General features: G+C 44.4%; 1 protein-coding gene across 1 annotated transcript in view; it reads right to left on the bottom strand.

The window, feature by feature from the left end:
- The window catches only part of LOC141726976 (Golgi phosphoprotein 3-like), a 200415-nt gene that overhangs the window by 59880 nt on the left and 123342 nt on the right, over nt 1-17193 (bottom strand). Inside the window, exon 3 of the mRNA XM_074532138.1 lies at nt 7498-7612. Coding sequence (XP_074388239.1) covers nt 7498-7612 — 115 coding nt within the window. The remainder of the gene's footprint in view (nt 1-7497; nt 7613-17193) is intronic.

The following is a 17193-nucleotide window of genomic DNA, read 5'->3' as shown; positions in this document are numbered from 1 at the left end:
GGATAACAAAAACCAGTTTTATAAATATATTAATGATAAAAGGAAGGGTAAGACTAACCTTTGTTCTTTAGTAGATGCAGAAGGGAACTTGGTTACTGCAGATGAGGAGAAGGCAGTGGTGCTTAACGCCTTCTTTGACTCAGTTTTTACTGAGAAGACTTGACCTCAGGATAACTGTCCTCTTGGGTTGCTCGATGATATCAGAGAGCAGAATGGTCCCTCCATTATCCAAGAGGAGGCAGTCAGAGAACTGCTGAGCTGCTTGGATATTCATGTATCCATGGGACCAGATGGGATCCATCCCAGGGTGATGAGAGAGCTGGCAGATGAGCTTGCGAAGCCACTCTCCATTGTTGTGGTGTGATGTCATACTTGTCTGAGTTATCCCGGTTCCTTCCCCAGGTCTGCCAGCCACCTCTCCCTCCCCCTCCCTTGCCCCCTGCTGAGTGCTGTCTGTCAATCCTGGCATTCCAGAAGGGCAACAAGTGATTGGCAGAGTTCAAAAGATGCCTTTAGGCCCTGGGGGACAATGGGCCATCCAGATGTCATTTGTACCCTGAGACTTCCCCCCCCCTTACCTGGTTGGTGGGATCCCTACCCCTTCCCTCCCTCTCTCCCCAGGGTTAAAGGACACAGCGACCACGCAGTTCAGAAAAGTTCTGTTAGAGCTGTTCCTGCATTCAGAGGCTCGTGGGCCAGGAATAAAGCTCTGGATCGCAACCCTCTAGCAGAACCCGACTCCTTTTCCTTCACCTCGTCTAAAAAATTCTCTGCCAGAGGTAAACCTGAGCTCCTGCATGCCTGGACTTGTCCCAAGCACCCAGCTGCAGCATCCAGCTAGCCAAAGGTGTCTCTGAAGTGAAAATATCACAGTTGCTGCCTTTGGTCAAGAAGCAAGGGCTGGACGAGCCCAGGCACGACCCATCCAGTTATATTGGTGTTTAATTCCAGTACTCCATCATTTACCAGCAGTCCTGGCTCACTGCTGAGGTTCCAGATGACTGGAAGCTGGCCAATGTGATGCCCGTTCACAAAAAGGGTGGGAAGGAGGATCCTAGCAATTCTAGGCCAGTCAGCCTGATCTCTGTACCAGGTAAGGTTATGGAACAGATTATATTGAGTGCCATCACACAGAACTTACAGGATGACCAGGGCATTAGACCCAGCCAGCATAGGTTTAGGAGGGGTAGGTCTTGTTTGACCAACCTCAGCTCCTTTTATGATCAAGTGATCCGCCTGGTAGATGCAGGAAAGGCTGTTAATGTTGTGTACCTGAACTTCAGCAAGGCCTTTGACACTGTTTCCCACAGCATACTCCTGGAAAAGCCGGCAGCCCACGGCTTGGACAGGAGCACTCTTTGCTGGATTAAGAACTGGCTGGATGGCCGGGCCCAGAGAGTGGTGGCGAATGGTGCTGCATCCAGCTGGCAGCCAGTCACCAGTGGTGTCCCTCGGGGGTCTGTACTGGGGCCAGTTCTGTTTAGTATCTTTATTGATGACATGGATGAGGGGATTGAGTCTTTAATTAGCAAATTTACAGACGACACTAAGCTGGGAGCATGAGTCGATCTGTTGGAAGGTAGGATGACTCTGCAGAGAAATCTGGAAGGGTTGGATAGATGGGCAGAGTCTAACAGGATGAAGTTTAATAAATCGAAGTGCCGAGTCCTGCACTTTGGCCACAATAACCCCCTGCAACATTATAGGCTAGGGACGGTGTGGTTGGACAGTGATAGTGGGGGCCCTGGAAAATGTTAAAGATAGACTCTGAAAATGTTAGGCTTTGTGTTTTGCCAGATCATTGCATCTGTGTCAGCAGTATGATAAATGATATAATTGTTAGATGTGATGATTGTTTAGTAATTAAATATAATTATTGTATAATCATAAGAAGAATCATGAGAAACTATGTTAGAAAGTTAAGGGGGGCAAAAGGAGCCATGCTTGGCTGAAATCTATGTATAGAATAAAACAATATGAGTTAATTATAACATGAAAGTTATATAACGATAGAATATAAAAAAATCTTCATCTCGAATGTATGGCCGGAATCAGATTTGGGTTGTGAGACAGAGTAAGGATCCATCCTGAACTAGGTGAAGTGTCTGGGAGAGGTGAAGGGTCTGTGGAGCTAAAGCTGAAGGAGAGGCCGCGTTCCAGAGACAGCAAGGAGACAGAGAAAGAAAAACAGAAAAACCACGAGGTCAATCTGCCCCCGACCTAGGAATTCCTCCGATAAAGAAGAATTAGTGCTAAGTGTCATGCAAGATGAATATGTATGAACTTATTGTGAAACTGTATGCATATGCATTTGGAAGGAGGATAAAAAGAGGTCTGAAATCTTCAGGAGTACGCATGCCCTTTTGGAGAGTCTTGAGTCCGGCGCGTGTCGTAATAAAGCATACCGGGCTTTACAACTTTTACAAGTTGTGAGGTTTCTTCTTTTCTCCAGAAAACAGTTGAAATACCCCTGATTCCCAGAGCTCTTAACGAAAGCACTGACATAATAATTTTCGTGATTGTGTCTTTCTGAATGCTAACAGCAGCGCCTAGGCAGAAAGGGACCTGGGGGTACTGGTCGGCAGCTGGCTGAACATGAGCCAGCAGTGTGTCCTGGCAGCCAAGAAGGCCAATGGCCTCCTGGCCAGTATCAGGAATAGTGTGGCCAGCAGGACCAGGGAGGTCATCCTTCCCCTATACTCGGCACTGGTGAGGCCGCACCTTGAGTACTGTGTCCAGTTCTGGGCCCTTCGGTTTAGAAGGACGTTGGGACGCTTGAGCACACCCAGAGGAGGGCAACGAGATTGGTGAGGGGCTTGGAAGACAAGCCCTGTGAGGAACGGCTGAGGGAGCTGGGGTTGTTTAGCCTGGAGAAAAGGAGACTCAGAGGCAACCTTATCATTCTCTACAACTTCCTGAAGGGTAGTTTTAGTCAGATGGGGGTTGGTGTCTTTCACCAGGCAGCAACTGACACAACGAGAGGTCACAGTCTCAAGTTGCGTCAAGAGAAATATAGGTTAGATATTAGGAAAAAGTTTTTCATGCAAAGGGTGATAAAGTACTTGAATGGTCTGCCCAGGGAGGTGGTGGAGTTATCATCCCTGGATGTGTTTAAGAAAAGACTGGATGTGGCACTCATTGGCATTGGTTAGTTGAGGTGTTAGGGCATGGGTTGGACTCTATGATCTTTAAGTTCTCTTCCAACCTTGTCATTCTGTGAATTCTGTGGAGATATTACCACAAAAAGAAATCAGTCTGTCAGGGTTTAGCCCAAAGTATGATCAGAAATATCACCAGTTAATTTGGTTCATTAAGGCTGTAATTAAAGAAAGTCAATGGGCTGTTACACCAGTGGGACAGGTTGTAGTCCCACCCCTGCTTCTTTGGTAGATTGCTCGCAGGAACCTGAAGGTACCCATTGGTAAACAGAAAATCTTCTGAAGCATCTGAAAAAGGTAGTAATAGGAAGGGGGATGACTGAAATTGTGCAGTCTATAGTGACCAAATATGAAATCTGCTGTCAAAATAATCCTGATAGGAGTAGAAGTGTAGTGCTAGGGGTGACAAAGGCTGAAGACCTTCTCGAAGAATATTGGCAGGAGAATTTTGCTGAGTTACTACATAATGAAGAATTCAGGTATGTACTGATGTTAGTTGACGCCTTCAGTGGATGGCCTGAGGCTCACCCCGTCGTACTAACACAGCAAAAGAAGTGGTAGAAGTCTTGCTCAATCATATAATTCCAAGGTTTGGGGTTCCTTTGGAGTTGTCATCAGATAGAGGGCCACGCTTTGCTGCAACAGTAATGGGGGAGGTTAGTCAAATTCTGGGAATTGCTTGGCATCTGCCTACACCCAACAGACCCCAGGTGAGTGGTAAAGTTGAACATATGAATGGAACCCCCAAAACACAGATTAGCAAAATTTCTCAAGAGACATCTGTGACATGGGCTCAGGCTTTGCTTATAGTCTTACTGAGATTGCACATACAATCAAGGCAGAGGGGCAACATAAGTCCTTATGAGACATTATATGGCAGGCCATATAGAATTCTGCATATCCCCAGAGAAATCCATTTGAGAGGGAAAATGGACTAACAAAAGTATTAAATGGCTTTAAGCTCCACTTTGCAGAATCTCCAGAGATTTGATGTGTTATCCAGACCCATAGGACTGGACACACCTGCTCATCTGTTCCAGGCTGGAGACTGGATCTATGTTAAATGGTGGGACAGTGATCCCCTGCAAGTTAAGTGGAGAGGATCATTCCAAGTCCTGCTGACTACCCTTACTTCAGACAAAGTTGCTGGCAAGGGACCCTGGATTCACTACTCTAGAGTTAAAAAGGCTTCTGCTCCTGAAATAACTGGAAAAACAGAGACAGATACAGATGATTATATGGTTTAAACTGTTCTTTTGTGTCTGTTATCTACACCGTTGGTAACCATGACTCAGGTTTGGTCCCAAAATTTGCAAAGCAGAATGGCTCTCAGTTTCCTACTAGCCTCACAAGGGGGCATGTGTACAGTCATGTGTACTAGTGTTGTGCTTAAATAGATCAGAGAAGAAGGATTAACAAATATTTGGCTAAAATCTGGAGACAAACTCAAATTCTACATCAGGCAACTCTCACAGATCTTTCATACACTTACTTCATGGTTACCAAATTTGGCTTGGATAAAACAACTATTCATGTTTGTCACAGACATCTTTTGTGAAAAATCCTTTCATTAGGATTTTTCCTGCTGAAGCTGAGAAGTTTCAGCAACAAGATGTAAACAATGGTTATCTGCTGCTGTGGAATGCAACAGGTCCACCTGTGATTGGCCCATCTTGGATGTTTATAATTAATGGCCAATCAAGGACTGAGCTATCTCGGACAGAGTCCGAGAGAACTGCTTTTGTTATAATTCTTGCTATTCTATTCTTAGCTTAGCAGCCTTCTGAGAACTTTCCCTTCTATTTCTTTTTAGTATAGTTACAATGTTATATATATATATATAAAATAAAATAATAAATCAAGCCTTCTGATCATGGAGCCAACATTCTCATCTCTTGCTTCACCTGCAAACCCCTGTGACCACAGTCACACATAATGGCTATATTTGTAGTTGGTGTCTGCATAATAGCTGGCTGTATGATTCGATGATGTGATTTCTGGTCATCTTTATTGTCTAACATCAAATCTAAGTGGTAGAGACTAAACAATGTGGAATATTTGTCAAGTATCTAAAGGGGGGAATGATGCTCAAAGATTTTTAGCTCTTATGTATTCTTCATGTATTTGTAGCTTTGTAGACTGTTAATGCATGGTTGTAACTTCTAGTACTTTTCCAGCTCTCTTTCCCACTGCAAACAAACCCTTATTGATACATTCTTGAAATTCTGTTTAGTCTTATTTGTTATTTTAGCAAGGACATTTTGTTTTGCACCATGTATCATAGACATAATAAAGGTAGAGTTAGAGGATCAGGAGGAAGGGATCCAATGGGGCAGAACCTGGGGGAGATTACCTAATCAACTGCTCTTCTAATTGCACAATATTTGCTAGATATACTAAATGCTCAATCTTATAAAATTGTATAATTCTAATTCCAGGCATGGTTTTTTGCTGTATTGTGTACTTGAAGGCTTTCAAGTAAAGGTTTGCTTTTATATTATCATTTTCATGTTGTTTGGGAAGGTTTTGTTCTATTTCCAGGCAACACCGCAAGGCACCATTTTATGCCCAGTTGTCTTCAACATTTTTATAAACAAATGTAGGACTTGGAGCTATATTGACTAAGTTTGCTGATAACACTAAATTGGCAGGAGTTGTTGACTGCTTCAAAAGCAGAGAGACCTTGATAAATTAGAAGGCTGGGCAATCATCAACTGTATGAAGTTTAACAAGGTCAAGTGTCAGATTCTGCACCTGGAATGGGGCAACTCTGGATATATGGACAGACTGGGGAACAAGAGGCTGGAGAGCAGCTCTGAGGAAAGGTACCTGTGGCTCCTGGTTGATGGCAAGTTGAATATGAGAACAGTGTGCCCTGGAGCCACAAGGATCAACCATATCCTGGGGTGCATCAGCCAAAGCATTGCCAGCTGCTTGAGGGAGGTGATTTTCCCACTCTACTCTGCACTGGTGCGGCCTCACCTCAAGGCCTGTGTGCAGTTTTGAGCACAAGCATCACACTGTAAGAAGGACTAGTGATAGGCCCTGAGGAAACAGCTGGAGCAGTGTCAGAGGAGGTTTAGATTAGATATTAGGAAAAGGCTCTTTACCCAGAGGGTAGTTGGCCACTGGAACAGGCTTCCCAAGGAAGTGGTCATAGCCCCAAGCCTGACAGAGTTCAAGAAGTGTTTGCACAATATTCTCCGGCATGTGGTGTGACTCTTGGGGCAGTCCTGTGCATGGTTAGGAGTTGGACTCAATGATCCTTGTAGGTCACTTCCAACTCAGGCTATTCTATGATTCTATGATACTCATGAATCAAGGGTTTAAAAAAAATTGAAAGAGTTAAGAGTTTACCTAGATTTATTTAAGGGGATAGAAACAATTTATAATGATTAAGAGTATAACAAGAAGAGTAGAAGTAATGGGGAATAGTTAATTATTAGCAGAAGCAGATGGAGTGGTTAAGGCTAGGGTAATATATCACTGGCTTGTTCTTACTGTGTTTGAAGAAGCAGGATGAGAATGCCGGCTTAATTGTGAAAAAGAAGAGGACTGTGACTGCACCTGTGCCCCCAAACCAGCTAGGACCAGGTTGGGGGGCTTGGACTATAGCCCAGGGGTCAGAAAGCCTGCCAACACACAAAGGTGAAATGGTCACCTTGAGGAAGATGTTTATTACCTCAAAGGAACCACCAACCCATTTTAAGCCCACCAACTTAAATCAATCAAAAGACTGTGCAGATGTGAAGAAACTTTGGACTCATTATAACGCATTTTAATATGAAGCAGGGGTAGACAGGGTTAGGTAATGAATATATATAGGCAATCCAGGAAATTATATGAATATATAAGACTTTTTTTGATAAATAAGGGAGCTGGAGCCTTGTGATTTTGTACATGTCTTTGGGAGGCTACTCCCCGTGTGCCCAGTGCTGTCAATAAACATACCACTTTCTAATTTTAACTAGTTGGAGAGTTCTATTCTGCACTTCACTCCAAACTTCCACTCTCCCTCATTTCCAATTACAGAGAAAGGCCATTATATCTCCAGGCTGCAGTGCTGATTTACTTCAGTCAACAGAAGACACCTCTTCCACAGAGTAGAGATGCCCTCTGACACCTCCATCTAGATCCTTTCTGTACCAAGTTAAGTCAAAAGCAAGTGATTTATATTTGATTAAAGGCTAAAATTAACAAAAGACTACTCTAGAGGACAGGGTGATGAACTTTTTTGCATGCTATCTCCACAAAATTCTAACAGTATAATTTCTAGTGATACCAGATAATTAGCTTTATTTGGGAGGGAAAAAGCAAATACATTATGTTCAAGGCTTACCACTAAGCAGTTCAATCCAATTTTGTACTGTTTCAGGAGGTTGGGTCTCTTTTATGTGTTTCAGAGCTTCATCAAGCAGAACATCCCCTGTAGGAGCATCTGACTTGCAAATTACCTAGGACAGAATAAAATGCAGTTGGTATTTTTACTTAATTCATATACCATAGCATAAACAACTAACAATAAAAACTTGAAAAATCTACCTGTTATCAGAACCAAGGAAAATTTTAAGGAGTGAGGAATGTTCTCAAAGAATATGCAAATTTAAAAGATACCTAGTTGTTAGAAAAACTATTTAGGATTTTAATTACGAAGCTCTGTTATGTCTTAAGTTATCTATAACCTCTATTAACCTTAATTGACCAGAGCTATAGTACTAATAACATGTTTAATATCTAATCTTTTAAGGAAGATAATCAACTAACATGGCCAGGTCCTTCACTTTCTCCCCAAAACAAAGTATACTACTGTGCTAAATTGCTCTCTGATAACAGTCCATTTTACTGCTTCAAGTCAATTTATTCAGAATAGTGCAGATAGACAATTATGAGTCAAGGGGTCAGCTAGAAACGTAATTAGGGTAATTGGAAATGGCAGATGACTCGAGGGGCCAGCTGGGAATATAATTGGGATAGTAGAAGATTACATATTTTAGTTAAGATTTTAAAATTAGTTAACAAGTTAGTAATATAGCTAACAAGAATCAGGTACCTTAGTTAAAGAATAACAAATATATTAAGAAAGAGAAACTAGGAGTGACAGGGATAGATGCAACAATTGTGAGGGAGCAGAAACTATAGAAATACCTTACCTCAAGAATAATCAAACAGTTAGGAGAGGCTTGGACTGTGACCAGCAGGTCAAAAAGTCCTGCCAACTAGCTATAGGTAAAGAGCTCACCATGAGGAAGATGGCTTTCTTCCTCCCATATGACCACTCCCTTACTTCAAAATCCCACTGACCAAATTACAGGAGTACAATTGTGCAGCTGTATTAGGTATTCAGGGTATTCAGCTAATTATAATATGAAGAAGGCAGGTGTGGGATCTCAGCACCTCAGGACTGAGGTGCCGAGCCACCGAGACCACCCTTGGGGGGCTCGGGAGTCCTGGAATGTTGCCAGAAGTGTCTGGTGGCTGGACTTTGACCCTACACAGGAGACGCCACCTGTATGAGGATAGGAGGATTTCACCGGGGTGAATGGTGAAGGGATTAGTTAATTAGAGGGTGAAACACAGGGTTTAGGATTTCTGTACAGGGGGGTTTAGAGAAGTAAGATGGAGGAATTGGGGCGTGTCCTGTCCTTCTTCTTCTTCTTCTTCTTCTCCTCCATCTTCGGTGGTGATGGTGGCACTTTGGGATTGGTCATTACTAAAAGTGCACTGGTTAATAAGGGTAAAAGGTATTGGGGAAAAATGATAAATATTGTACACGTAACTTTGGGTATAAAGCTAGGTGACTGCCCGGAGGGCGAGACAGTGTGCTCATGGCTGGCTGCTGAGCAGACCTCTGTCGGGCCGAAAGAAAATCTTTTAGATAAACAATTAATAAACACAGAGACCGAAAGAAGAACTGAAGCCTCTTCTCGTCCTTTGATACGCGGGCTGCCCCAAGGCCACCTCGGGCCTTTCCAGGCCCTCCAAACAGCCGAACACCAGACAGGCAGGTAATGATTAGGTATTATGCATCCTTAGAAACCGTGTGAATATGTAAAACCTTTTCCGTATAAATAGAGAGCAAGAGTCTGCAACTCCTTGTGCATGTCTTTGGAAACAATTCCACATGCATCCAGCGCTGTAATAAATACCCTTCTTTTCAACTTTAATTAATTGAAGAGTCATCTGTCTGTGCTTCAATTAGGTCATGTGAAATTGATAAATCAATTAGAAAGTGAAAAGGCAGGAAAAATGCTTTTCTTCTTCTGTATGTTGATGGATAAAATAGGTTCAAGACAACATCTATCGGTTTTATAGCTCTGAAGAACATTTTAACCAGCAACACTAAGTTCCATTCACTAACAGTTCAAATACACATATTAGGCAAAATATATATGGACCAATATGTTGCATTGCAAGCTGATCTGTAGTTCGCATTAATTTGGTTATAAATAAGAGGTCTAGCCTCTGGGCTGACTGACAGAGTCTTTGGCCAGTGGCAGCTCTCCTGACATAAAGGCATTTGATTGGTTCAGAGTCTGAGGGCACACAGAAACAGGCCAATGTCTGTGTAGCACTGGGAGTTTTGAATTGTCTATAAAAGGGTGTTGGATTCAATAAACAAGGCTGTTTGTCTGAGGAAACATGAATGGTCTCTCTTATGTTAAGTCTCAGACACAGGAACACCAACGTGTCAACAATAAACCCCTTAATATGCAGTCATAAATGAAACGTCACTTAAGTTTGTTATTAAATAACTTCAAAAATTATTTTTTCCCCAAAAGAGCACAGGAGAGAGAGAAAAAAATAATTTACAGTAGCATAATAAATTTTAAGAATGTGAGTAACTGCTTGTTTACCAGTATAAGTAGTTGCATGATGCTAGCCACTGGAGTATAAACACTAACTGCGACAGTTGTATAAACCATGTACACATACCCTTTTTTCTCTGGTTAGAAAAACAAGAATGCCAAACTAAAACATACAGATTTAACTAGTAATCCAAGTCACAGAATCACAGAATGGGTAAGGTTGGAAAGGACCTCAGTGGTTTCAACTCATCCAACCTCCCTGCTCAAGCAGGGTCATCCCAGAGCATATGGCACAGGAGTGTGTCCAGATGGTTCTTGAATATCTCCAGTGATTGAGACTCCACACCTTCTCTGGTTTCTCTTCCAGTCCTCAGTCACCCAAACAGGAAAGAAGTTTTTACTCATATTCAGATGAATCAGTTTTTGCCTGTTGACTCTTGTCCTATTTGTTGCCACCACTGAGAAGTGCCTGGCTGCATCCTCTGACATCCTCCCTTCAGATAATGATAGACATTGATAAGATTACCTCTCAGCTGTCTCGAGGCTGAACAGGCCAAATTATCTCAGTCCATCCTCTTAAGAGAGATGCTTCAGTCCCCTCATCATCTTTCTCACCCTCTACTGGACCTGCTCCAGGAACTCCATCTCTCTGTTGCACTGAGGAGCCCAGAACTGGACTCAGCACTCCAGATGTGCCTCACCAGGGCTGAGGGGCAGGATCACCTCCTTCAACCTGCTGACAATGCTCTTCCTAATGCACCCCAGGATACCATTGGCCTTGGTCACAAGGGCACATTCCTGGCTCATGGACAGCTTGTTGTCCACCAGGACCCCCAGGTCCTTCTCTGCAGCTCTGCTTTCCAGCAGGTCACCCTCAGCCTGTATTGAGTGGTAATCACATATCCTCTGAACAGAGAGAGACATAATTCTCTCCCAGGATTTTCCTGGGAAGCTGTGAGAAGCTGTAAGGAAGCTCAGAGCAAACAATTCTTATCTCCATTTGCTGCACCTGTTGCTGCACCCATGGAATGTGTTATGGAGATTGCTTACCAAAGAGTGGTTTCTTAATTGGACTCTGGTGATGGTGATTTGATTGATTGACCAATTGGGTCAAAGCCATATGAGACTGTCTGGCAAGGGCAATGGGTTTTTCCTAATAGTATAATATAATATAGTGTAGTACAATAAAGCAATGGATCAGCCTTCTGCAATCATGGAATCAATGCTCATTATTCCCCATTTAGGGGCCTGTTGCCACTATAGTACTAGTGCATGAAGTTATTCTTCTCCAAATGCACAACTGAGACAGAGTAGGGATCCATCCTGAATTAGGTGAAGTGTCTGACAACGGTGAAAAGTCAAACGGCCAAAGCTGAAGGAAAAACTCGCATGCCGAAACAGCAAGGAGACAGAGAAAGAAAAACAGAAAAGACCACGAGGTCAATTTGCCCTGACCTAGAAATTGCTTTGATAAAGAAGAACTGGTGCTGAGTGTCATGCGGGATGAATATGAATGAACTTATTGTGAAACTGTATGCATATGCGTTTGGAAGGGGGATAAAAGGAGGTCTGAAATTTTCAGGGGTACGCATGCCTTTTGAGGAGATTTTTTCTCTGTGTGCGTCCGGCGTCGTAAATAAACATACCGAGCTTTACAACATTTATAAAGTTGTGGGGTTTCTTCTTTTCTCCGCAAAACATTATGGCAAGCCAGCCAGGAGTTCTCTGTCTCCGCGGGGGCAGGGGGGATAGACGGACCTCCAAGGCGCGCCCCAGGATTTTTTTTCCTGGTGGGGCTCCACTTGTCGCAACTTGCAACCTGCAAGGACAGACAACGACCGGCTGGCCTGCGGAGGAAGAGATGGCATGTACTGAGGGGCCCCTGGGGGGGGAGTAGAGAAAGGGAGTAAACCACCCAGAGACGTCTGGGTTCATGGGTTCAGCTGATAGAGCAGCTGTATTAGAGACGGGGTTCGTCGTTCTGATAGAGGAGACCGCTAGCGGCTTTGGGGGTAAGCCGGGTGAACCCATGTATGTGTGTACTGGGGATTCGTAGTTCTGATAGGGCAGAACTGGTGAGGCCGTGTGTGTTTTGCTTGTGTGTGTGTGTGATGTCCGGACACTGTGTTGCTGTATGGTTAATGTGTGTGGTCAGTGCACTGTGTTTGTGATCATGCAGGTGAGAAAGAGTAGGGATCCATCCTGAATTAGGTGAAGTGTCTGACAACGGTGAAAATTCAAACGGCCAAAGCTGAAGGAAAAACTCGCATGCCGAGACAGCAAGGAGACAGAGAAAGAAAAACAGAAAAGAACACGAGGTCAATTTGCCCCGACTAAGAAATTCCTTTGATAAAGAAGAAGTGGTGCTAAGTGTCATGCAAGATGAATATGTATGAACTTATTGTGAAACTGTATGCATATGCATTTGGAAGGGGGATAAAAGGAGGTCTGAAATCTTCAGGGGTACGCATGCCCTTTTGGGGAGTCTTGCGTCCGGCGCGCGTCGTAATAAAAGCATACCGAGCTTTACAACTTTTATAAAGTTGTGAGGTTTCTTCTTTTCTCCGCAAAACATTTTGGCGAGCCAAGGCAGGAGTTCTCTGTCCCCGCGGGGGCAGGGGGGATAGACGAACCTCCAAGGCGCGCCCCAGGATTTGTTCCTGGTGGGGCTCCGCTTGTCTCAACTTGCCACCTGCGAGGACAGACAACGACCCGCTGGCCTGCGGAGGAGAATATGGTATGTACTATGGGGCCCCAGGGGGGAGGAAGGAGAGAAAGGAAGTAAATCACCCAGAGACATGTGGGTTCATGGGTTCAGGTGATAGAGCAGCTGTATTAGAGACGGGATTCATTGTTCTGATAGAGCAGACCACTAGCGGCTTTGGGGGTAAGCCGGGTGAACCCGTGTATGTGTGTATTGAGGATTCATAGTTCTGATAGAGCAGAACTGGTGAGCCCGTGTGTTTTGTTCGTGTGTGTGATGTCCGGACACTGTGTTGCTGTATGGTTAATGTGTGTGGCAAGTGCACTGTGTTTGTGATCATGCAGGTGATATGTGTATGGTGTATAAAAGAGAGTAAATCTACAGTGCCCTACAGTGCAGGGGGTCAGTACTCCCCGTGTTTGAAGCAGCCGAGTGAGGCCAGAGGCACCGGCTGCAGCAGGCTGTGGGGGCAGGGAGAGAAGTGCCCCGCGGAGAAGCGAGTGGAGGAATGTCAGTGACGGTATTTATCGTGTTTGAATGTAGTGATTTGTGTAGATTTGGTACATTTTAACCGTGAGTATGAGCTCAGAGAGTTCCTTTGCCTTGGATGTTTGGACTTGATCTCTAGACTGTGCGCTGTTATTTTGATTGTGTCCAGGAAAATTGATATGAGTAAATGCTGAATTATGGTATGCTGTGTTGTGTCGAGAAAAGTGAGCACTTTGAGAGATATGCCCTTTCCCAGTGATTTTGTGTGGTGGTTTTCTTCCGCTGCATTGTGGTAATTTGATTCTCAGATTGTATAGTGGTGTTTGTGGAGATTTTAAGATTTTGTTGCAACAAGAGTAGCATTTTACATAGGAGAACTATAGTACGGTGATTTGTGTTTAACTTCGATAAAGTGAGTTAAAGGAATTCCAAGAATTCTCCCCCTCATAGTAATTCAAGCCTTGGCTCTAGTGAATTTGAGATAAAGGTGGGGGGGGAGAGTGCGTGTGTCTGTGGGCATATCAGAGTTTCGGCTGTGACTAGCACAGCCTTTTTGCAAAGCAGCAAAACAAGTGTAAGTAGACACAGTGCTTAATTAGTTTGTGCAAGAAGAGAACTAGAAAAGACTGATATTTTGTAAAACAGAGTTTATATAGAAGGGATGAATGAGATGAATTAGTTAATGAGACTTATGAGATGTATGAGACTTCAGTTGGTACTGCAGTAAGTCTTTACTGGAAACAATCCCCTGAAAGGATTTAAAATTCTCTGTAACAAACAGAATAGCCTGCCTTTGTGAGCAATTTCGGGGAGCCTTTGGTACATCAAGAGGCTGGCACGCTGTGTGAGGTGACAGTGGCTGTGCCCTGGGCACAGGGACAGCTCTGGCTGCCCTGTCTCCCCAGGGAACACGGGAATGGCCTGTGGGCAAAAGCTGGATGTGCAGGTATTATTGTAGTGCGGTGTTTATGAGAAACACTGGTATTGCTGTTTTGCTGTTCCAATAAGTGTCAGGGTACACGCCCCGAGTGTAAATTAGAGGTTTCTGGTCAAGCGGATTCAGAACCTAAGGTCTTAGAGCTTGTGTGTGGGAATCACATCTGATACCTGCCACCTGGAGCTGTGTGTATAGGAGGAAAACTGAGAAACTACTGTGAAGGTCTGTAAAAAGGTTCAAATGGAAGCAAGATAGGGCAAGGAGAAATAAATAATGAGAACTGACCAGAGCAAACAGGTTCCTAAATTAGCCCCTTTTGGGAGGGGCTCACTGGGAGGAGGTTGCCAGTAAGAGCAGCTCAAAAAATAAAAAGATTTATAGTGGTTCATGGCTGTTAGTACTGTTTATAATAGGAAGATAAATGGGATAGGTTTTGTATGCTGAAATGTCTTTTGTTTTAAGAAATCACCCTGAATGACAAAGAGACTGTGAGATCAGACCGCTCTCTGGTCTTGGCCCTTGAAAAGGAAAACAAGGCAAAGAAAAAGCAAATCAAACATGTTGTTCAGCATGCAGCATAAGATAGCAATGTATGAAATCAGGCAAGGATTATCACGCTCAAATGCGAAGCAATCACAGTTCGCAAAATGAGTACATATGATTTCTTAAAGGCTTCCTCCCAAGGTAAGGGAGGAGGGGTAAAGGTGACCTTCCCAAAAGGGAAGAATTTTTGTAAGGACAAGGGTCATGTGTTCAGTTTTAAATAAAGCTTTAGTACCAGTGGAGAATGTTTATGTTGTAGTGTGGGGAATGAAAGACTGGCCAGTCTGAGAAGGCATACTTTTGCAAAACTTTAAAGTAACATGTGTACTATGTGTACCTAAAAGCTTTTGTACAATTCACTCAATTTGCAAAACATTCTCAAATGAGAAAGGTTGCTCTGGAGGCAAATAATATAAAGATGTTAGGCTTAATATTAACAGACCCTGAAATTAAGAAAGACGTTAGTAAGGAGATATTAGAATAAGTAAATGAGTGTTTTCAAGGGTGTGAGCCTCTGCTGCACCAGGGGGGGAGAGTGAAAGATGCTCCCCCATGGGATGCTCCCCCATTGTGGTGGTTTGACCAGGAAGAAGTGGGAATTCTGGGAAGCTGTGGTCAAACCAATGAAGGTTTTGGGTTTGAGACTGGCACCTGGTGTAGCCAGTGGGGTTTGGACACACCTCCGAGAATACACAGGGGTTAAAAAGCAGGGCACTGCCCTTGGCACTCTCTCTTGGGACGTCGCTTCGAAGAGGTCAGATCACCCTCCCCTGTCCAGCCTTGCTGCTGGGCGGGGGAGGGGCAGCCATGCGGTAGGCCCGGGGCCTGGACAGAGATGGGGGTTGAGGGGGCTTCGAGGATGGAAGGGTGGAAGATCCCAGGGAGTCAGCCCTCGGGCAGCCATCCCCCCCCAGGAGGGAGAGAGAGGAGAGCCGGCGTCTGAATGTGATAGCAGCCAGCCCGGGAGGAGAAAGGGGAGGGAAGAGTGCAGCCTGGCCGGCGGAGCAGCAGCACCTGTGGGAGTACCAGCATTCCGGGACAGACAGAGACTGAAAACTTTTAACCCTTTCTTTCATGATTGGGGCCTTGCAAAAATGCTAATCCTCCTCGAAGCTGAATAAGAAGGGAGATAAGAGATGAGATGAGACAAGGACCTGGCCTGAAGAACGTGGAGATGATTGAATGGGAAGAGATGATCTGGAGTGGCCTTTTGGCTGGACTTTTCTTGTGGCCATGGACTCAGTTGTTCCTGTGACACAGACTGCATTTAGGGGGAAGCAGTGGCTCAAAAACAGGAGGGTTCTTCGTGAGGACCCCCCGGCCCCAGGGGGTTGGAAAAATATGGGGGGGACAGATGTCCCAAAGCAGAGACTGTGCCTTTTTGGAGTGAGACAAGGCATCCTTGAAAGACAACCCTAAAAGCAGCTCTGGCCATGCGTCAGTGGTGAGAGCACTGGGCATGGAAGGAAGATGTCACAAGCGGCAAAAGGACTTTTTCCGGGCGGTGCCGAAGTGACAGGGAAGCACACGAGGTTTCAGTGTGTTTCCAGGGGAAGCCTATGGAACAAGAAGGACTCCTTTCCTCTTCATGAACTGCAGTTTGAGTATACTAAAGTGTGGGGCCAAGGCTGGGCAGTTGATGATTTGGGAGAATGTATCGGATTGGGAAAGTCAGGTAGTGGGGAGGGGGGAAAGTGGTTTTTTTTTTGTAAGGTTTTCAATTCTTTTTTTTCCTTTTTCCTTATGGTCTTTCCCTATTTTCCTGTAGTTTAGGTAATAAAGTGTTCTTTATGTTTAAGTTGGAGCCTGTTTTGCTTATTCCTGGTCACATCTCACAGCAGACACCAGGGTGAGGCATTTTCATGGGGGGCACTGGCTCTGTGCCAGGCTCAAACCATGACACCCATCAAGCTTAATGAAAGAACACAACCAGTGAGAACTGAGTAGTACCCTCAAAAGGAAGGTAAGGAAGGAATCAGTCCAATAACTGATAGTACTGGATTAAGGGCTGTCAATAAGATAACACAGAATTTATACCCTGTGGTAGCAAATCCATAGACCTTACTAACTTGTTTAACACCTGAGCTAACCTGGTTCTCTGTTTTAGGCCTAAGAGATGCCTTCTTTTGCCTCCCTATCCACGAAGCCAGCCAGAACAGTTTTGCATTCAAACACAAGCTCACATAGTCCATGTGCCTGAAGGCTTCAAAATTCTCCACTCCGATTGGAGAACAGCTGGCAAGGACCCAGAGTCCCAGGAAGCTCCACAAGAGGAAAGGAGGCTGTTGCAGTACATAGATGATCTTCTAGTAGCCACTCGGACGAGGGAAGCGAGAGAAGCCTGGACGGTAAGCCTTTTGAATTTCCTAGGACTCCAAGGATGCAGAGTCTCAAAGAAAAAGGCACAGGTAGTGAAACAGAAGGAAATCTACCTGGGGTAAGAAGTGAGTGCTGAGCAGCAGACTTCAAGGCAGGGAAGCCCTATGCCAAACCCTGAACCCCAGACAATGAAAGAACTCCAAACCTTCTTAGGCATGGCAGAGTAGTGCCAGCTGT

The sequence above is a fragment of the Zonotrichia albicollis genome, chromosome W, assembly GCF_047830755.1.
Source record: "Zonotrichia albicollis isolate bZonAlb1 chromosome W, bZonAlb1.hap1, whole genome shotgun sequence".
NCBI lineage: Eukaryota > Metazoa > Chordata > Aves > Passeriformes > Passerellidae > Zonotrichia > Zonotrichia albicollis.
This window is presented reverse-complemented; position numbering and strand designations above follow the sequence as displayed.